We start from the raw sequence: 23,427 nt of genomic DNA on the forward strand, positions 1-23,427 counted from the left end.
AATGATCTTCTTATGGCCTCTGACAGTGGACTCATCTCTGTGCTTGTCCTGCTAGGCCTTAGTGCAGCGTTCGATACTGTTGACCATAATATCCTATTAGAGCGATTAGAGCATGCTGTAGGTATTACAGGTACTGCACTCCAGTGGTTTGTATCATATCTATCTAATAGACTACAATTTGTTCATGTAAATGGAGAGTCCTCTTCACCCACTAAGGTCAATTATGGAGTTCCACAGGGTTCAGTGCTAGGACCAATTCTGTTTACATTATACATGCTTCCCCTAGGCAGTATCATTAGAAGACATAGCATACATTTACACTGCTATGCAGATGACACGCAGCTCTGTCCATGAAGCCAGATAACACACACCAATTAGTTAAAGTGCAGGAATGTCTTAAAGACATAAAGACCTGGATGGCCGCTAACTTTCTGCTTCTTAATTCAGATCAAACTGAGGTTATTGTACTCGGCCCTGAAAATCTTAGAAATATGGTATCTAAGCAGATTCTTACCCTGGATGGCATTACCTTGGCCTCCAGTTATACTGTGAGGAACCTTGGAGTCATTTTTGACCAAGACATGTCCTTCAATGCACATATTAAACAAATATGTAAGCCTGCTTTCTTTCATCTGTGCAACATCTCTAAAGTTAGAAATATCCTGTCTCTTAGTGACGCTGAAAAACTAGTTCATGCATTTATTACTTCCAGGCTGGACTACTGTAATTCATTATTATCAGAATGTCCTAAAAACTCCCTGAAAAGCCTTCAGCTAATCCAAAATGCTGCAGCAAGAGTACTAACAGGGACTAGAAAGAGAGAGCAGATTTCTCCTGTTTTGGCTTCCCTTCATTGGCTTCCTGTTAAATCCAGAATTAAATTCAAAATTCTACTCCTCACATACAAGGTCTTAAATAACCAGGCCCCATCTTATCTTAATGACCTTGTAGTACCATATCACCCTATTAGAGCACTTCGCTCTCACTCTGCAGGCCTACTTGTTGTTCCTAGAGTATTTAAAAGTAGAATGGGAGGCAGAGCCTTCAGTTTTCAGGCCCCTTTTCTGTGGAACCAGCTTCCAGTTTGGATTTGGGAGACAGACACTATCTCTACTTTCAAGATTAGGCTTAAAACGTTCCTTTTAGCTGAAGCATATAGTTAGGGCTGGACCAGGTGACCATGAATCCTCCCTTAGTTATGCTGCAATAGACGTAGGCAGCCGGGGATTCCCATGATGCATTGAGTTTTTCCTTTCCAGTCACCTTTATAACTCAGTATGTGTTAATAGACCTCTCTGCATTGAATCATATCTGTTATTAACCTCTGTCTCTCTTCCACAGCATGTCTTTCATCCTGTTTTCCTTCTCTCACCCCAACCAGTCGCAACAGATGGCCGCCCCTCCCTGAGCCTGGTTCTGCCAGAGGTTTCTTCCTGTTAAAAGGGAGTTTTTCCTTTCCACTGTTGCCAAAGCGCTTGCTCATAGGGGGTCATACAGTATGATTGTTGGGTTTTTCTCTGTACCTATGAAGCGCCTTGAGGCGACTTTTTTTGTGATTTGGTGCTATATAAATAAAATTGAATTGAAATTGAATTGTACTTCTGTATACTGTGACATTTACAGTTGCTTAGTTAATTAAGTGACTTAATTACTCACTTTTATTTACTAATTGAATTACTAAATGAAGCTGGAATTGTGCATTCTGCAGTTTTTAATAGTGTGTTATTAGTTTTTAAAGAAACAATATGCATTTTATACCATATTGTAAAAAGTATAAGGTAAGTTGAATTTAAAATATAATTAATAAAGTGTTGACTTTTTTCATCAATTCTTGTAGATACACAGAGTCGAGACTGAGCCTGATGATCATACTGAATCAGATGACAGCGGCAGGAATCTCCAAGTTCAACTGCGGATTGCAGATGCAATTATATTAATTCAGATTAATATAAACTCTTCAAGGGTCAAAATCTGCACACACATCATTCTGCATAGTGAAGGTCAGACAATTTGTGCATTGATCTTGAGAAGTAAGACTCATTAATTAATAGTAATATAATTAGACAAATGTTGAAACTTTATATTTCGATACATTTTGTCAACAACAAAAGAAACCAAGCTGTGCAGGCACTGATAACTGAACCTAAAGACCTTCATTTTTGTCAAGATTTGCCTGATTTAACTGTTGTTACCCTTGTTTAGAGTTCACCTTAATATGTATAAAAATGTGAAAAGATTTTGATGTGTGTTAGAATGATTGTTTAATTGGCAAGGTTTGAACGAACAATTTTCAGAAGCCTCAAAATTCATCTGTTACTATTCCACGAATGTTTCAAATAAATTTCACCTCCATTTCAACATTGAATACGACTGTGGACATAAGAGCTAAAAGGTGCTGTCCACGCATGTGTCCGCTAAGCCCCAGAAGGGTATAACCTGGGTCAAATGTGTTATTGTGTCTGACACACCTACAATATGAGGACTCGCAGAGTGACGTCACTGAAAGTGTGTTTAAAGTGTGTTAAGTTCCAAAACTGGCCAGTAGGCGGTGAAACTGAAAGTGAGCAAAAACGCTAAACACACTTAAACACACTTTTTCATAAAATTGTGATGTTTCAGGACTTCCGAGATTTTTGGTTTGGGAGCATGTTGGGAGCCTCTAGAACACTTTAGAAGGCTCAGAAAAATGAGGACCTCAAAAATGTCCTCATTTTTCTGAGCGTCCTCATTTTGTGAGTGTGTTATCATAAAATTGTCCTAAGATGTCATGAAAACAAGTACACACACACACACACACACACACACACACAGGTATAGATATTCCAAAGGCCTGTATAAGAATCCTCTTCCCCTCCTCTTCCTCTGAGGCTGGCAGCAGCAACAGCAGAAGAGTGGAAGAAAACAGGTACAGGCAGAGGGCCATACAACTTGTCACAACATCTACGTTTGATTTTGACAAATTGATCTCAGCCTGCTGTTACCCTCTGCTTTCTTTCTTTTTTTTTCTTTTATAAGGAGTAAGGAGTGCTTTCATTGGACAGGCTCTGCAAGAGGCAACCATAGGTTAACTATGAAGCTCCAGATGACAGATGACCTCCAGGCTACAGGAAATAACTGGTTTCCTCTCCAAGATACTCATTCTGTTTAATTTAGTCCAAACTAATTACACAGTGGACTTCTATCAGTAGCTGATAACGCAGATCTAAGGTGTTTATGTTTATATATTTCTCTAAGGTCTAACAAAGCCCCCTTTCCTCCAAACAAAAAGGGATTATGGTTCATTTTACTTGTCAGATTAACCGGAGGTCATTTATCTGTTCTACTTAGCTGATAGAATGAGGAACACATTTCTTTGGATGAAAACAATAGCTGGATGGAGAGTGAAGAAAGAGATTATGCCGGCCGAAGGTTACATTTATTTATTTTAAACAAACACACTTTTTATCTTGTGAAAGAAATCATCTGTAAATGTAGCTTGTATAAAAACGAGAAAACTTTACAGTTTCTTTATTTCGTGATTTTTAAATATACTCCAAAAATAATACAAGAAAGAATTTATCTAAAAACAAACCAAACCAAAGATTATTCGAGTGTTTTTGGTTTTACATGGATTGTATTTAGTAAAACCCGATCAGGCTGCTCAAATGATAAAGAAACGCACCAACTAATTAAATGTAGGGAATATGAATTGAAATATTCATTTTCTTTTATAATTTTTAACCATTTGCATGAAAAAAAAATCAGATACGCCCTCCCTCTCTCACCTGCTTGATTTGTGCCTTTCTGTGTTATTTTAGTGTTGCTTGTAGGCCGTGCCTTGACCTGTCGATTTGCTGGTTGTCTCTCGGAGACACACACACAGGCGGACTCACACTGCGTTTACCTTCAGCACCTTGGTATTTTTGTTTAAGGCTGTGCAGAGAGCCAGCTGATGAAATGGGTGATCACAGAAAGACGGAGAGGCAATTTCATGCTCTGTAACGCTTTGAACGGCGTGATAGCGATGCGTCTTGCAGTGTAAATTCACCTCCTTTCCAAAGACCTATGAATATGGATTCAGTTGTCCCCACTCACTTGAACCAATGAGCTGCGACGTCCCCTTACCCCCAGCTTCTCCGCAGACAGCCTCACCTCCATTTTATTTTATTAATTGAATATTCAGTTACACACACACACACACACACACACACACACACACACACACACACACTCACAACTGGGTCAGTTCCAATATAAAAGTGTTTATTTGAAATTGTACATAATGTATTTCAAGATGTATTTCAAATAGTGCGATGCTGTTTGCCGAGTGTCTCAGGCCGCTTTGCACCAGAGGAAATGACGCACAGAAGCGCTGTAGTAATCCTTGGGTCCGTTTAAGAGACATTAAGCTCAGAAAACACAATTACACAATTTCGACTAAGAAACCGCTGCAGGTGCACACACACACGGTGACGTTATGAAAATGCAGTACAGCTCACACGTTCATTTGATTTGATTTTAAATTTCTTTGTTCGTTTGTTTATTTCTTTTTATTGATCGGCCGATTAGATAAAAGAAGTGGCACAAAAACAGAGAGTGTGGCAAAGCTGCAGATGTTGTGTTTGTGTGAAGGCGTTGTTGTTTCAGTTTTAGCGTGTATGTCTGAAAGTGAAAAGGACCACAACACGTTTTATGTGCTGCTGTACCAATAAAATATTAACAAAATATTAACGATGGGCTTTTATCGAGGCTTTCTCTCAGCAATTACAATTTTAAGTTATTATTTATAATACTGTTTTTATATTTTCCGTGTGGTTTCTCAAAGGGCATCATACAGAATCCTCTATTTAGATCAGATCCCACATGTGTTTTCACTGTAACAGATTGCATGAGACGTTCCTAACAAATTCAAAGGGATTTCTTGTGTCTTTTGAAATGACAGAACCACGTTGTTCACATTTGGTACTCAAACTGTGTGTTGAACCTTATTCAAACTGACCGCAGGATTAGTAAAGTACTCGTATGGCTGTTGGAAGTGGTCAGCAGCGCGTTCCAGAACGAAAGCAACTACCATTAGTAAAGTAAAAATGCCCCAGAACATCAGCTGGTGTGCGCCTGTTATGGCTGTGAGGAGGAATGGATGGGTGAGGGTACACTTCAGTCTAACATCAAGGGTGCTGCTGCTTATTAACGTTTCTGAAAGTGTCTATTTCTCAATAAAATCTTTGGTTTGGCGGTGGCAGGTCAGTCTGCTCGAATCTTCTGCTCTAGAGTCACTTCTGAAGAGGAGGAGACGAGGAAGAGGACACTAGCTCGGTCCCCCATCCTCCACGTTAAATTAGATATTATTATTTACAATGTACAGCGTGAGTGTAAGCAGGAAGTCGTGTTCATCAGTCGCTGTCCTCCTTGTCCTCCTGGATGGTGGTGGTGGAATGGTTGTAAAGTCCCTGCGCCATCAGCTGAAGGGCCAGCCCGTTCTTGAAGCCACTGGCCTTTTTGATCTTGGCCCTTTTGTTCTGAAACCATATTTTGATCTGGGACTCGTTGAGGTTGAGCTCCTGGGCCAGAGACTGGCGCCGCTGCTCCGTGATGTAGCGATTCACTTGGAACTCTGTCTTCAGTCTCTGCAGCTGCTCGGCCGTGAAGGCCGTGCGTGGCCGTTTGTCCTCTTTGCCGCTTTTTGACTTTTTCAGTTTCCGTGTCCTTGGGCCTGCAGTAGGGGCGAAAGAAGAGAGCGGAAACATAAATATGCAGCGTGCGCAAAACAACAGCGCGCTAACAAAGCTGGAGTTCTAAGTAATCCAGCCTGCAAGCTATGGATACATGACAGATACTACTACTAATAATAATAGTTATTATTATTATTATTATTATTATTATTATTATTATTATTTCTTTATTTAATTTACAGAATAACGTTATGCGGCACGTGTCTGTGTGGTGGTGTCTTCAGAGTATCAGCGCGTTTACACACTCCTGATTACTGCCTACACGGATGACTACAGCAGCCTGAGCCCCTGTCTGACATCATTGCGAACACACGTACGTTTAGGTGTTTTTCACACAATAATCTGTCATCTAAATATTCGACAATAAGATTTCCTTTTTTTTTAATGTTTTAGAATATTCGGCCGCCCAGATCATGGTGTGCATAGAACAGCACGCGTTTACTGCTTTTTCTCTTTTTCTTTTTAAACGACAAAAACAAATAATGCCAGTTGGAACAGAAAGCTTCAGTTCACACTGAACAAAGTTAAATTCATTAACAAGATGCCGCACAAAGACTATGGTTTGAACAATCCTCTGGTGTAGTGACTGGTGTACGATTGACTTTTTAAAATATTAATAAATGTCTTTACTTGTTTGGCTTTGAAATACTGAAGTCCACGTCACAAATAATATGGCTCACACACACACACACACACACACACACACACACACACACACACGCAAATATATATTAATGAACGTGCACGTGTCTTCTAGCTATTTACATCTGCATAGTTTCTTTAGCAAAAATTTAAGCACGCGCTTAATAAATTCAAAATGTCCTCTGTAAAGACGAACAGGCTCGCGAGGCTGTAAGACTTTATTTACCTTCAGTTCCTTTGTGTTTTATTCCACCTTACTGATGGCAGCTCACACACCGGGTCACAGGAGCTATTACACGCCATCACCGGTTTTTGTGGAAAGACAATATCTCCTGGAATCAGCCAAAGTGTCAAATATGTTCCGTTGTCAGCTACACAATTCTAATCCTCCAGGATCAACGCTGAGCGACTGCTTATGGAAATCTAACAAGACTAAATACCGTTTATGACTAAAACGGGGAGAAGTTTTTACAGGCCGCACGAGCACTGGTTGTGCTTTTTGATGCGCGTGAATTTAAATTAAAATAGCTTTTAGGATTATTTATTTAATCATTTTTTTATTTGCAAGTGAAACTTTAAACAAACAGAAATTCACAGAAAACCTCCACGTCAAACACACCAAAGTGTTACAGATGTGTAGTGAACAATTTTATATTTTCATCCCAAAATATATAAATGTAAAATATATATTATTTTTGAACCGAAATAAATAAATACATGAACCAGCATTTTAAACTGTTTTCTGTCTTTATCGAGTTTTTTTTATTATTGTGGTGCTGCGTCGAGCGGCATGAAATCCTGAGACGATTTAAAAATAAATCAAAGCGGCAATACAAACATTATAATAACATATATCCAGTATTGTATTGCTAACCAATAAACGATTTGGTTTGATATTAGACTTGAGTCGAGTCAGTGCAGCTTCATTTTTTGAGAACATTTAAACGAAGGTCTGAAAATGTTCTAAAACTTTATTTCGTGCTTTACTTTATTAGAAAAATTGTTCTTCGTTTGTTGCATGGAAACTGTTGAATATTAACGTTTAAAAAAAGTCTTGATGAATAAAATGTTAAGTGAGTTTAGGGTGGAAATAATCCTCAGTTATGCACGGTCACAGTTGCATTTCTTCACGAATCTACTGCCTTACCAGATGAGGGCCTGTCCGAGTATCGGGTGCAGTAAACCCAGGCAGGCCAGAGCAGTGGCTGCGTCTCCGGTGTGGGCCCCGCGGTGCCGTTCAGCACCACCAGCGAAGACGAGGTATTTTCCCCGGTCCCAGTGCCAGTTCTCCCCTCTGCTTTTACGCCATGGCCGTTACCGGTAGAGGGAGCGGCTGCGGCTCCTCCGCCGCTAACGTTGCTTTTTTTGGGACTTGCCAAAGAAGCGGAGGAGGCAGAGGACGAACTACTGTCAGTACTGCAGTTGGAGTCCTGGCACGGCGTCCCTGGAAGACTCGGCCTGCTGATCGCCGGGTGGACGCGCTCCCGACCGGATGTCTGCGCCCTCTCCCGCAGGCCAAGGCCGTGCTCCTTCTTGCAGCCAAAGTCCGGTCTCAAAATGTTGTCAATGAAAAAGTTGGTGGTTCTGTGGGCCTGTTGGGCGACCTGTAGAGGCAATATAGGCGGGGAGGGCAGGCTGGGAGACGGGGAAACGCTCTCCCCCTCGCTGTTATCCGAGCTGTTAAGATCCCGCTGCTCCTCCATCGGTGCTTCTCTGAAGAACCTGGTTTCTGTTCTCTTAATCCACTTCCACTGCGTGAGTTTATTTTGTATCCAAATTATGACTACTAACTAAAACATAGTTATTTTCTCACCGGAATGGTGCTCGTTGTTGTCATTATTCGGAAACTGTGGGCATCCTCCCTGCGCAAAGGCGCTCCAGAGGGTCATGGTCGTTGATTTACTATAAGACTGACTGTGGTCGCTGTTGCACACTACTCCCACACACCCAGAGCTTTTCACCGCTGTGTGACACTCTTCACAAAGTCCACACACACACACACACACACACACACACACACACACACACACACACACACACACACAACTAGAGGCGCATGAAACGTATCGGGCCAATCACCGACCGGGACACTTTGGAACAGAGTGTGACGACGTCCAATAATGTCATGAGTCTCTGAGCCAAGTGGAGAGCTGTGGCGCAGGGAGCAGGCTTCACAGAGAAACCAAACAAGAGATTATCGCTGCTCCTCGCCTTCAGTCTCGTTACGGTGTACTGTTACATCTATACAGCTGATGAACGGAAGAATACTGGCTGTTTACTGCTGGTTTTTGTATGAAATTCAACTGCGCACGTCTACTTTACTTTGAACTGTACAGACACAGGCGGGCCTCAGACCCAGTTAAACCGTGAGCCACGACTGCACACAAAAATGCTTTTAATTGGGCCGTAGCGTAAATAGATAGGATGACATTTGGGGGTTTGCTTCCCCACTTACAAGCATGTTTTATCCAAACCAAAGCGCACGCCTTCTACATCTTCATATGCGCCCGTTCGCTCTGAATGGTGGTATCTAACTGCGCACAGCTGCAGGTTAGATACCACCACCTATCAAAACACACGCACATACCTGCTGTTTCCCCTTCTTTCTGGCCATTGTTAGCGCGTGTTGTTTTCGCTGAAATAGCGCGCTCTTATCTCTTTCTGAGAGAGAGGAGCTGCCGAGGGATAATTTATAGGTTTTAATTATTTTTTATTCCGCCTGATGGGCCGGACGTTCATCACCTGGCTGCAAGAGAAAAGCCTTTCAAAGTCTCCGTCAACGTCGCCTTGCCAAACACTTCATCAAAGTGTGAGCAAAGTGGGCCGATAGAATACCAGAAATGCGCATAATAGACAGGCACGCCGCCTGCCAAGATGTTAATAGAAAAGCTGCTGTGCAGCGGAATACTGAGAGGTTGTGTGAAGGGACAACTTAATTGGTATAATTCATATTAAATGAAGCCTGATTATATGTCTTATACGAAGTAATAATAATACTAATAATAACAATAATGATATGTAATGTTTTACATTCTAAGATGCCCTAATTGGCTTTAGTCTTCCTGCAGCAATTCTCCAATAGGCTGTGGTTTTATCAACAGAAAAACACTGATAGTGTGATTACAAACCAGACCCTGTGTCTCCTTTAACTTGACTACTTATTGCCTTTTCTTCGTTCCTTTAGTAGGATAAGGAGTAAACTTCATAGCAGTCGTGTCATTAAATATACCGATAATAACTAATACAGCGCTTCACTCGGCTCTATGTCGTCGACTATAAAATGTTTATGAATCATTTTGCAATTCATAATCGTTATAATAATTTGGTTGTTATAACAAGCCTTATTATAACAAGCTATGATGAGTCGTATTTTTATATATTGATTATTGAAAATGTTTTACATTGAACATTCACAGTTACATTACTGCTGCGATCATTTGCTTTATCTCTGGCTTTCATCTCCGTCAGTCAGTAAGCGTTATGATTTAGAGCTGCTTGTTTTCCTCACAGACCTGTGATTCCTAATAATTCCCTTATCCTCTAGTTTAAGGTTTAGTAATATGATTGTGACACTGCAGAAAGAGACAGGCTCAGAAAACGCAATAACGCAAGAACCCTCGGAGTTGAACGGACATGAAAACGAATGAATCTATATGAACACAAAAAGAACAGACGCATGTTTAGATTTTATTCGTTGACGTATCTATGACATAATCTGCTAACTGTAACAAAAATACAGTTTGGCTAAAAAGAAAGAAAAAAATCCGAACTTCTGTGTTTTCATTTTTGAGTTCTATTTTTTTTAAATCGACTAAAAAAGAAATGCGTTTAATTTGATAAACTGGTAATAATGATATCTGTGCTGCACCTGATTAAACATATACTTGTACATGATTTTAGCTTCACAATAATCTGCTTAGAGCTGCTATTTAAACTCAAAATCAAAAGAAACATTAAAACTACAAAAAGCGAAAACCCGTTTTTATATAATCCGCTAAGGAAGTATCACGGATCACCCACCGGTGTCTCTGAACCTGTACAGCGGGACAGTGGAGCAGGCGGTCAGACCTCAGGACATTAAAAAAGTACGATGTTCGGCTGTTATTATTGTTCTTATTATTATTGTTATTAACAACCACAACACCAATATTAATAATAATAAAATCACGTGTATAGGAAACCTCAGGGAGCTGTCTTTTTAAAATTATAATTTACCTTTAATTTCATGGCAAACGATCTAAAAACATTGTAGCAGTTAGAAACAAAGGAGAATGACATTTTTATTGAAATTTGTTGGGGGAAACATTTAGCAGTAATGCCAAGAGGAATTCTTAATTTACAGCGTGACACACACACACACACACACACACACACACACACACACACACACACACACACACACACACACTTTCACTGTTTTTTTTAATTATTGTGATTTTAATGTTACTACTGAAATAAGTCTCTATCTTTAAAGCAGAAACATTTCAGCAGTCCACGGAAAAAAATTATATCAGGGCGACACCTAGTGGTCGGTGATGGGTACAGCAGGTCTCTCGAACCACTGCCGTTCCTTTTTAATAGCTATTTTGTCCCGTTTCTCGGTGTTTACATCTCCTGACATCTTATACTAAATTCTAGTTCAGGGGTGTTAGCTGGTAGGAAAACTGTGGGCAGTTATAGACAGTTGGTCTACCTGCTAATAGTCTGCTGTCAGATAGGGTCGTTTCAACAATATGTGGTGTCTGTGGGCTGTGGATGCTCATGCTGTTACTGGTCCATCAGCCAGCTCCAGGTAAACGTGAAAACAAAAAAGTGTTTAAGTGAAACCCAGTGTTAAAAACAAGGAAAATATCCACTGCAGCCACTGTCTGTACTTGATGTTTTAAAATCTTTATGTCTCTTTATTGTAGTGCGTACACTGGGATGGCTGTAGCTCAGGCAGTATGCCATCTAACAACTGGAAGGTTAATGGTTTGATCTCCTCCTGTTTACATGACAAATAATCACAGGGCAAGAGGAGACTGTGTGTGTGTGTGTGTGTGTGTGTGTGTGTGTGTGTGTGTGTGTGTGTGTGTGTGTACATACTACCAGTGAAAAGTTTGGATGCACATTTTCATTTAATGGGGTTTTTATTTTATTTTTATGACTATTTACATTGTAGATTCTCACTGAATGATTACGTATGACATTACGTGGTAAAGTAAAAAGTGTAAAATAACTCAAAACACGTTTTAGATTTTTTAAAATAGCCACCATTTGCTTACCTATTTGCACATACTTAGCATTCTCTTGATGAGCTTCATGAGGTAGAAATCGCGAAGGAGTTCTCAGAGATGCTGAGCACTTGTCTGACCTTTTGCCTTCACTCTGTGGTCCATCTCATCCCAAACTGTGGAGGCCAGGCCATTTGGCGCAGCACTCCATCACTCTCCTTCTTGGTTAAATAGCCCTGACACAGCCAAGCACATGTGTTTGGGGTCAATGTCCTGTTGAAAAATAAATAATGGTTCAACTAAAAACCATATGGGATGACATGTTGCTGGAGGACGCTGTGGTAGCAATGCTGGTTCAGTGTGCCTTCAATTTTGGACAAATATTCAAATGTGTCTGCGTCACACAGAACAGGTGGGACCAAAGATCTCAAATGTGGACTCATCAGACCAAAGCACCGATTTTCACTGGTCTAATGTCCATCCCTTATCTGGACTCTGATCTGAGCTGCTGTTAAAATGTGACTTCTGAGGCTGGTGACTCAGATGTATTTATCCTCAGCAGCAGAGGGACTCCTGGTCTTCCTTTCCTGGGGCGTCCTCATGTCAGACAGTTTCATCGTAGTCTTGATGGGTTTTGCGACTGCACTTGGGGACACATTCAAAGTTTTAGCAGTTTTCCGACTGACTGACCTTCAGTTCTTAAAGCAATGATGGGCTGTTGTTTCTCTTTACTCAGCTGATTGGTTCTCGCCGTAATATGAATTCTAACAGTTGTCAAACAGGCCTGTCAGCTGTGCACCAACCTGACTGCTGCACAACACAACTGATGGTCCCAACATCATTAAGAAGGCAACAAACTCCACCAATGAACCTTGACAGGCTCACCTGTGAGGTGAAACCATTTCAACCATTTCATCATGAAGCTCACTGAGAGAAGGCCGAGGGTTTGCAGCGCTATCAACATAGCAAAGGGCGGTTAAAGAGGTTAAAAATATTTAACCAACTCAAAAAACTACAGGCGGATGTTGTCCTTTTACAAGAGACCCACAGACCTCTTAGAGGTTCGAATGAACTTAAAACACCTGAGTTTCCTAATGTGTTCTCAGCTTGTTATAATTCTAGACAAAGGGGAGTAGCAATTTTAATACATAAAAATATTAATTTCACAGTACTCGATACAGTTATAGATCCAGAGGGCAGATTCTTAATCATTAAACTATCTATACTTGATAAAAAGCTATGTATTGCAAGTGTATATGGTCCAAATGTTGATGATCCCTCATTCTTTCACGGTTTTTTCAGTGCACTCTCTGAACACTTAGATGGCACACTTGTTCTTGGAGGCGACCTCAACCTTGGACTAAATGAAGACATGGATAGGCTCAATACAGCGGGAACTCAGCGTAATTGGCAGTCCACAAATATAATCAAACAGTATATGAGCGACTTTGGTCTTTGCGATGCATGGCGCTCCCTTCACCCCACCAGTAAGGAATATACTTTTTTCTCACATGTCCATCACTCCTACTCTCGTCTGGATTATTTTTTGGTCAGCAGCTCACTGCTGAACGACATTTCAGACACTGAGATTCACCCTATAGCTGTCAGCGATCATGGTCCTGTATCTTTAACACTAATGCACAAGAATAATACTACGCCAAGAAAAAACTGGAGATTTAATATATCACTACTTAAAGATGAAGACTTTATTAAATATTTTAAAAAAGAGTGGACTTCATATTTGGACTATAATGACACTCCCGAAACATCAGCTTCTGTTCTATGGGAAGCAGGGAAAGCTGTGATGAGAGGTAAAATAATTTCTTTCTCATCACATAAAAAGAAAAAAGAAAACAAAAATATTCAGGAATTAGAAAAAACCATCAAATCACTAGAAGAAGCCTACGCGTCCCACCAAGATCAGGAAACATTGAACAAAATACGCAAAACAAAACTAGAATTAAATGAGATAATTGATAAAAAAACAAAATTCTTAGTACAAAGACTACGCCTACAAAATTATGAACATGGTAATAAATCCGGTCAATTTCTAGCAAACCAGCAAAAAATAAAAAAATAAAAAACAACTATATGTGCTGTTCAAGATTCATCTGGGAACACATTATATGATCCGATACAAATAAACAACATTTTCAGGGATTTCTATAAAACGTTGTATTCACCACAAATAAACCCATCTAAAAAAGAAATTGATCAGTTTTTGGACAACATAACTCTTCCAAAATTATTGGACACTCAAGCAATGGCACTGGATTCACCACTGACACCAGGTGAACTCCAGGAAGCCCTGATAAGTATGCCCAATAATAAGGCTCCAGGTCCAGATGGCTTTCCTGCAGAATTCTACAAAGAATTCTGGTCGATTCTAGCACCAGTTTTCTACAGAACGTTGTTGGAAATTAAAGAAAAGGGCAGACTTCCATCAAATATGAATTCTGCAAACATTAATCTCCTGCTAAAACCAGGCAAAGACCCTGTATATCCCTCAAGCTATCGTCCAATATCCCTTATAAACGTAGACCTTAAAATAATCTGCAAAGCTCTCTCAAAGAGACTGGAGAAAATAACCCCCCTCTTAATTCATCCTGACCAAACTGGTTTCATGAAAGGTAGTGTAAAATAAGGAGGGGATGTTTTTCTCATTTTCATTCATTATTTTAATATGGCATTATTAGTTCATTAGAAGTATATAACCAGCTTTGCATTAAACATAAATTGAAGTTTTTGACCTTACATTATCTTTTGCATTTACAGTGATGGCTATAATTTCAGTTTGATCTTTTTCCTTGCAGGTACTAGAATAATAACATGATTTTCCATTGCAGATGTAACCATGATCATTCCATACACATTGCAGTTTGTCGCTTATTCTAGAGTTGTGCTCAAGTTAATTAACGGTTAAAAGCTACAGCCAGCGCGAGTCTGGCTGATCTATGGAGGGCAAAGGCGTTGAGCTTGGAAGGCCGCACGCGCTTACACAGCACTTATAAGATGTTATTCTTGGTGATTTTGTGCTTAGTCATGTTTTAATATGTTTTAAGTAGAAGTAGCTGATCCAGCAATATTCATTTAATATTATATACTTGATTTAGAGCAATACACACTGATGGTCTGAGTAAATGAAAGAGTCCTTGTAGCTGCCATGTTGTGTCTTAGCAGGGTACAGACGGTTCCAGGAGACGGGGGCAGTCAGCGTCTGCCCTCGGGAAGGAGACAATGTTATTCTTTGTGTTAAATAAAATTGTCAACATTGATTGTATTGCACCTGTCACTACGCATGAAGGGGCGTTCTAATACCCTGATTTCATAAAACTATGGTGAGGTGTTTTTTGAGACGAGATCTGAGACTGTCTGCATACAGTGTCCATCTCCCACGTGTGTGATCATTAAATCATCGTTTGACTCAACCCGACCGGACCAGTGTTGTTATTGTGGGTTTTTCCTCTGGTGTCCATCCCCAATATTTTGAACCTTAACAGTAGGCACTCATCAACAAATACACGTAGATTACTTAATTTGATAGACTACTCATACAGTAAAAACCTAGAAACTACAATATTCTCTTTAGACGCAGAAAAAGCATTCGACAGAGTTAACTGGAAATTTCTATTTGCAACTTTACACAAATGTGGTTTTGGATCCTCTTTCATAAACTGGTTAAAAATATTATATAATTCCCCAACAGCTTGTGTTAGAACAAATGACCAGACATCCTCCAGCTTCTGTCTCTTGAGGGGCACCAGGCAGGGATGCCCACTCTCCCCTTCACTGTTTGCAATTTTTATTGAACCACTAGCAGCAGCAATTAGACAGAATTCAGTAATTAAGGGCATAAAATGCAAGAACGTGGAACATAAAATCAGCCTTTATGCGGATGATGTGTTACTCTTTCTCCAAAATTCACAAACCAATATCTCTGGGGTGATTGAATTGATAAACTCTTTTGCAAGAATATCAGATTACTCAATTAACTGGTCAAAATCTACAGTCCTACCGATTAATTGCTCCTTCCATAATTCCTCTTCTACACCACTACAATCGGGAAATATAAAATATTTAGGTATTAATGTTTCTCCCAAGCTTGCAGATCTAACTAAATTAAACCATATCCCACTTTTAAAGAAGGTAGAAGATGATCTGGCTAGATGGAAATGTCTACCCATATCACTCATGGGAAGGGTTGCCGCTATAAAAATGATGGTCTTACCAAAAATAAATTATTTATTCTCAATGATCCCAACTAAACCGCCACAAGATTGGTTCAGATCTCTAGATTCATGTATGTCCAAATTCCTTTGGAAAAATAAACCCCCACGTATAAGCTTAAAAACACTACAAAAGACCAAAGATAAAGGAGGACTAGAACTGCCTAACTTTCAGCACTACTTCTTAGCCAACAGGCTTCAGTTTATCTCAGGATGGCTAAAACATACCCTCTTAGATGAACCTTGGCTAGACGTAGAACAAGCACTTTGCAATAATCTAGAAATCTCAGACCTACCATTTATCAGCTCAAACATCCAACGACATGAATGCTTTAAAAGCATCAACATCAGCTCTTCTCTGACAGCATGGTGGGAGTTTCTAAAATTGACGGCGTCTTCATTAATCCCATGCAAACGTACACCTATCTGGAACAACCCTGACATATTACAAAACAATAATATGATAAACTTTTCAGATTGGAGTGATAAAGGAATCAAATATTTAGAACATATACTAGAAGGAACAGAATTTATTTCATTCGACGGACTAGTTACACAATATGGGATCAACAAGAAAAGATTTTTAGAATATCAACAAATTAAATCCATAGTAAAAAAGAAATTTAAACCGGGTCATGTTGAACTACAAACACCACCAAGTGTGGTTCAATTTCTTACTCTTAAAACCCCCAAATTACTATCCAAAATATACAGAATGCTTTCTAAAACAGATGAATCAATATCACTTCCTATTGCAAAATGGGAAGCAGATTTATCAGTTAACTTAGACCTAAACTTCTGGTCTCAGATTTGCTTAAAAACCTTTCATCTAATTAGAAATCCCAGTCTTCAATTAATTCAATACAAAATATTACATAGAGTGCACTATACAGGTCATCGGATGTTCAAGATGGGCTTTACGTCTACCAACAACTGCTCACACTGCCAAACCAATTCACCGGACAATTATATCCACGCTCTTTGGTTCTGTCCACCAGTGCAGAAGTTTTGGCGCGAGATATGTGAAGACTTATCAAAGTGTCTGAAATGTAACATTCCAACTTCCCCCTTAGTGTGTCTACTGGGCAGCTTAGATAATGTCACTTCAGAAAAGAATATCGCCCATATGGTTTTCACTGCCCTATGCATAGCCAAGAAAACTGTCCTCATGAACTGGAAAAATAAAAATAATCTTAATTCTAACCAATATAGAAATTATCTATTAGATTACATTAGTCTTGACACAGCCTCTGCCACCACATCAGATCAATTGCTCTGGGCTCCTTTGATCAGCTCCATCACCTAGTGGGGGTGGGGGGTCATAGTTTGGTCCCGCCTTCACTGTTGTGATTGGTGTGGGGGTAGGGACAGGCTTAGAGCATCGGGGGGTTCCCCGGAGGCATCTTCCTTGGGGGGCTCAACCCGGGGTAGCGGTCATGTTCGGTTAGGGCTAGGGGAGGGTCTGTGCTGATGGACATGGGTTACTGACCTGGTAGCCTGTCTGCCCCTGGGTGGGCGTGAGGTTCTGGGGGGGCACCGTCTCTGGGCTGGGGCCCGGGCCGGGCCTCGGGGGCTTGGGTCCTGGTTGGTGTGTTGCCGGGGTTGTGGGTGGGTGGGTGGGTGCATGGGGGCCCAGCCCTGGAGCAGGGTGCCGCCGGTGCATCGAGCCACCTGGGGGTCTCTTCAACTGGTGGCGGAGATTGTCACATCTTGCAGGAGCTTTCCTCTCTTCGGGAGCTCTCTCTGCAGGAGGGGGAGATACAGGAGAGGTGGAGGAAGATCTCAGCCTGGGTGTTTATTGTCTTATGTAGTCTGGAAGATGAGTGGATGGTGGGGTGGGTGCAGTTTTCTCTGTGGTGGGGTTGGGTGGACTGTGCAGCAGGGTGGACTGTGCACTGTGGACTGTGCAGGACTGTACAGGGCCCGGGAGGCGCTGCTCCACTGGGCCCCGGTCTGGATGGGCCTGGGCCCCCTTTCCCTGGCGGGTCGCGGAGTATGGGGGTGCCTACTGGGGTCAGCGGGGGAGCTGGCCCCAGGGTGGGGTCACTTGCCCCTCCCTTCCTTCCCTCCCCATCTCCAGCTGCCTCCCTCTTCCCGCTCCACCACAACCACCCACACATGCAGGACCTTGGAGTAGGGGTATGTCACCAGGGTGCAGAGGAGGCTACCCCCAGAGGGCTAGCAGGAGGGACCATGCGCTTACCTGCTGCTCTCTGGCAGGTAGCTCCATGCCCTCCTGGGTTTTAATTGCACCTTAGAACAAACATGCATCAACACTACAATGAGCGGGTGGAGGGAGGTTTGGAGTCTTCTCTCACCCCCGTTCTCTGCGGCCTGCTGGAGCGGGGGGGCTAGGAGGAGGAGTTGGCTGTCCGGCTGCGGTCTGGAGTGTGGGGCCTTCCTGCTGCTGCGGAGTCGGGGTGGTCTGCCTCCCCCCACCGCAGGGAAAAGGGTAACACCACCTGGGTCTGGGTGCAGTTCCCCCCTCCAGGGGCAAGGGTACCTAGACCCGATTTGTAAAGTATGCTTGGGGAGTGTGATCGTGTGTACAGCGTCTCTTTATGTCTGTCTCCACGTTGGTTGAGTGTGGAGTAAGTGCATATGAGAGCATGAGGGTGGGAATAGATGTTTGTGTCTGTGTGTGCCTGTATGTCTGTGTCTATATGTCAGGTTGGGTGTCAGGCGCCACCTCTCTGGGGACATCTCAGGCCCTCCAAGGTTTGGAGGCCTATCTCCCCCTACCACCACTTCCCCTGCCAGTGGCAGACTCCCTCAGACATCAGTGCGTTGGTGGTTCTTTGTGTCTGGGGATGGGCGTCCAGGTACACACCGGCTCACTCCTTGGCGGCCGCTTATCGGGGCCTGGAGCCTGGGGCTCGCTCGGGCCACTTCTGAGGTGGGGTGCCCCCGGCCTCTCGGCCTGGGGCTCGGTCACTCAGGCACGGCTGGCTGCCGGCGGAGCTCACGGGCGCGTCACTGCAACTCCCCCTGGCTTCTGCTCCGCGGCTGCTGAGTGAGCCCTCATCTGGGACTCTCCTCAGCTCTTTCTGGGACAGTGGCGCGGCTGCCCCTCTGTTGGTCTTCCTTGGTCTCTTGTGTTCTGGGGGCCTCTGGATGTCTGGAGTTTTGATCTCCTCCATACCTGCTTCACGCCCTGGAGGACGGGGCTGTGGCCCCCCCACACCCTCTAGCAGATCATTACATGAAGGAACCTTTTAAAAAACAAAAAACAAGCGCGTCCATGCTCACAGGTGTACACACGGGTGATCACACCCACAAACTACACCCTTTTTGGCTCCTACCTCAACAGCACACTGTGTTCTGTTGATCTTATGTGCTGCACAATAATGTTTAACATTTAGTATTTACTGTCATATTCCCATATATCATTGTGATGTTGTTTATTCTATTACTCTTGTTCTCTTCTGCTTGTTTTCTTTTTTCTTTCTCAGCAGGTGACCCAGGTGATCGATATATGCATTTTCTTTTTTCCCTGCCCATTCTGTTGGTTTTTGTCTTTTGCCCTTCTCCCCCGTCCCTCTTCTCAGCTGTTTCTCTTTCCCTCTTTCTTTCTCCCCTTCTTTCCTCCAGTCAAGTCTGTCCCGTATTCAGCAAGTGAAAATAAAATAAACAATAAAAGATGAATCAAATGGACCATTACGGCAAGGCTGGGATGGTCAGTTTGGTAAAGTAAATCCGTTGGGCATCTTTCTTTGCCTTTAGACAACAATTCTGATGCAAAAGAGCCAAACGGGACAGGCAAAAAAAAAAAAAAACATAGCAAAGGGCGGCTAATCTCAGGAATCTGAAGTATAAAACATATTTAGAGTTATTTATCTTTTTTTTCTTTGCTACATAATTAAATATATCTTGCTTCATATATTTGATATCGTCAGTTTGCATTTACGATGTAGAAAGTAGTAAAAATAAAGAAAAACTATTAACCCTTGTATGGTGTTCGGGTCTGTGAGACCCGTTTTCAGTTTTTCTCAAAAGAAAAATTAAACAATTAATTATTTTTTCAACCTGAAATTCATTGGCTTTGGCTTATTTTCTCTGAAGAACATAAATCTGAACTAATTTTCAATGACCTCATACTGTACCTCCCCCCACGCATTTACATTACATACAAGGTGTTCGGGTCCACTGGACCCAGGCCTAATAAAAGTGTTGAAAGTGCAGGTCCTGTGTTCCCACACTCTGTCTTCCTCCTTTCTGGTGCTGCTGATAGTGTTTTCTTCCCCTCCTGCTCCGCACAAAGTTGCAACATTGTTGAAAATTAAACTATCAGCACCGTCTGCTCTGACATTCCCACACATTTTACCCTCTTTCTTGAGGGATCCAAATTTTATTTTCTCATACCGTGTCCCACCTGCAAATTAGGGGCATAATACTATAAATAAGACTTTGCCAGTGTGGTTCTTTATCACAACTGATCAAGATGGCAAAAGATTATCTGCTGCGAGGGCCATCCAATTGATTTTGGAAGAGAGAGGGGCTTCAGATGATGATGTTGACAAAGAGGTTTCAGAATATTTCACATTTCTGAAAATTCAGAGTCTGACAGTGACTTTGAAGAAGAGGATGAGGTTGAGCACCATTTAATAACAAAATGAAGACGAGTACCCCATCTGCTGCCAGCTCCAGGACCAGAACAAGCCCACCAGACAGCAAGTGAAGAAATATGGATGTCAATAACTGGTGAAATTGAATGGTCTTCTTGCCCAAGAAATGAGCCACCCTGCAGAGCTGCTACTGTGATAAGCCAGGGCCAACACAGCTGGCAGTTACTCATGTGCAGGACATGAAGTCTTCATTTGAGCTTTTCATCCCAGATTCCATCCAGAAAAATTTTCTGGATTGCAGTAATCTAGAAGGAAGGTGTGTTTTTGGAGAGAGGTGGAAGTAGATGGACCAAATTCATCTAAGAACCCCAAAGGCCTACTTTGGGGTTCTTATCCTTGCAGGAGTTTTCAGGTCCAAAGGGGAATCCAAAGAATCCCTGTGGGATGCAGAAACCGGCACGAACCTTTCCGTGCATCAGTGTGTCTGGAAAACTTCCACAAAATTTCCAGGATTATCCGTTTTGATAACCGAGACGACAGACCAGCTCGACGGCAGAGAGACAAGCTAGCTGCCATCAGGACAGTGTGGGATAAATGTGTGCACCACCTCCCCCCTGTTTTACATCCCTGGGCCTAATGTCACCATTGATGAGCAGCTGATCCCATTTAGTTGTAAAACATATTGCTTCACGTGTAAATATGTTGTGTATTTCCACTCACTCCACTTGATTATAACTTATTCATTTTTTATAACATTTTATAAAAAAAAACCAAAAAAAACGAGAAGCACATTAATTCATAAATGTGATCTAACAAAGGTAAAGGGAAAAAATTAACCATTTTTGCTGTTCATATGGCTTGTAATTGGGATGAAGTAAATATCTGTTGAGTAATTTAACATAAAATTGTTTGATAGTGTTAATTTGGAAGGCCAAAACTCTAGCGGGTCCACCAGACCCATGAACACTGGCTGAGTAACAAAAATATGAACACCACACAAGGGTTAAATGAGAAGGTGTGTCCAAACATTTTATTTTGCCCTCCATCACTGTAGCAATCAGAATTATTGTCTGAAAGCCAAGAAAAATGCCCAACAGGTTTATTTTCCCATGTAAACCATTATGCCTTTTTGTATGCTGGTCCACTTGACTGTCATAGTTTATCTTTGTTATTATTATATATATTATATATTTTAAGTTATTGCAATCACAACAGACAGGACCAGGGGACAGGAAAGAGAAAGAAGAAGAAAAGAGAAGTTGGACAGAGAGTTAACAGAAGGAGAGTTAAAGAAATAAAATAGAGGAGAAGAGGGATAGAAAGAGAAAAGACAGTGAAAATCTGCTTGAAAAAAACAAGCAAAAACCAAATAAGACACTAGAGAAACCACAGCAACAACCGACAAGGTCCTCTTTTCCCACCTTTTCCACCATAGATCATTTATTTAACCCTGATTGTAACAGCTCCCAAAGAAGCCCACAGACTCGCTCTGTGAGCAGTTTGCAGACCACTTCAGGGGAAAAGTCAGCGCCATCAGAGCTGATATTTTATCTTCTCGTGATATGATTAAACACATCTGAGGGCTCGATCGTACCTGAGGAGACACTGGACAGCTTTGTCCTGGTTAATGCTGAGAACCACCACATGTCTTTTAGATCCAATCCCCTCTTCACTCTTTAAAACACTTTATGGATTTTTTGAGGCTGAGCTTTTATACATGATGAATTGCTCTCTTCAGTTGGGTGTCTTCCCTGCTGCCTTTAAAACGGCGGTGGTGAGGCCCCTTCTGAAGAAGAGCAATTTGGATTGTAATGATTTTAATAACTACAGACTCCAACTCACCATTTTTAAGTAAAATCTTAGAAAAACTTGTTTTTACTCAGATTAATGATTTTCTGAATGATAGACAGATCCTGGAGATATTCCAGTCTGGATTTAGGGTGAACCACAGCACAGAGACGGCTCTCCTAAAGGTTTTAAATGATCTTAGATGTAACTGGGACTCCCAAAAGCTCTCAGTCCTGGTGCTACTGGATCTAAGCGCAGCCTTTGATACAGTAGACCAAGCTGTTCTTTTAAACAGACTGAAACACATGGTGGGCCTCTCTGGTGCTGTACACAACTGGTTCACTTCCTGTCTCTCTGACAGAACTTTTATGGTGAGTACGGATACATGCTCCTCTAAGATCCATAGAATGACATGTGGTGTGTCCCAAGGGTCGGTTCTAGGCCCTGTACTTTTTAATTTGTATATGCTCCCTCTCGGCGGTGTCATCAGGAGGCATGGAGTGAACTTCCACAGTTACGCTGATGACACTCAGCTGTCCGTGTCTCCTGATGACACCAGACCAATGGATGCCCTTTTTAACTGTATCTTGGATATAAGATCTTGGATGGCAGAAAACTTTTTACAGCTTAACCGCCACATCTTCTCGAGTTCTTCTTTCAGCCCTTGGTATATTTCTTCCTGATGTTGCTATCACTCAGTATCGCTAGGGAATCAAAAACTGTTCCTTGTAGAAAACCAGTTCCCAGCAGTCTTGGAATTCTTAGTCTGCCTGCCTATCAATCCTGCTTATCCATTTATACACTCGCCCTACAATCAGCTGATTTCAGTTTGTTTTCAGTTTACAGGGAATAGCTATGCAGTCCAGACATCACCATTTATCTCGTCGTTTTGTGTAACAAAAACACAAGCGGAAAACTGCAGCTGGGACAGAGGCAACCGCATTATGCCACTAACATAACTTCTTTGCAAGCATCTGCCAAGACAGCATGCTAATGCTAAGCTAGCCAAGAACCCAGTGTGAAAGCTGAGTGAGCAGCCAAACCCTTAATTTCAACAGGTAACAAGCAGATGAGCAGTCAGGCTGCAGCCTCCCTTCTTACCTGTTCATGTTTCTAAAGCAGGATCACTGTGGTGATCGCTTTTTTGTGCTGGTTTTCATCTTTGCTTTGTGCGGTTAGCTTTGTATTCTACTAAGAGAAAGATCTTAGAAATGTGTGTCCTCATCAGGGTTTTGTGTTGGTGTGCCAGTTGTAGCCCCAAATTTATTTTGTTAAATAGCGA

At 41.8% G+C, this 23,427-nt stretch overlaps 1 protein-coding gene across 1 annotated transcript; it reads right to left on the reverse strand.

Annotated features, from left to right (window-relative positions):
• Positions 1 to 4,221: 4,221 nt before the first annotated feature.
• Positions 4,222 to 8,289, reverse strand: en1a (engrailed homeobox 1a). The gene is made up of 2 exons (XM_082507129.1): positions 7,501 to 8,289; positions 4,222 to 5,692 (listed from the first exon to the last, which is right to left on the reverse strand). Exons 1-2 carry the CDS (start codon positions 8,054 to 8,056, stop codon positions 5,373 to 5,375), a joined length of 876 nt encoding a protein of 291 aa, XP_082363255.1. The 5' UTR covers positions 8,057 to 8,289; the 3' UTR covers positions 4,222 to 5,372.
• Positions 8,290 to 23,427: the final 15,138 nt, after the last annotated feature.

Source organism: Aulonocara stuartgranti, assembly GCF_965226115.1.
Source record: "Aulonocara stuartgranti genome assembly, chromosome: 16".
Taxonomy (NCBI): Eukaryota; Metazoa; Chordata; class Actinopteri; order Cichliformes; family Cichlidae; genus Aulonocara; species Aulonocara stuartgranti.

Bases quoted from the DNA above. Each gene is read 5' to 3' on its own strand.
- en1a (XM_082507129.1), bottom strand. From the start codon at position 8,056: ATGGAGGAGCAGCGGGATCTTAACAGCTCGGATAACAGCGAGGGGGAG. The intron at 5,693-7,500 runs GTAAGGCAGTAG...CCCCTACTGCAG, and splicing joins CTCGGACAGGCCCTCATCTG to GCCCAAGGACACGGAAACTG.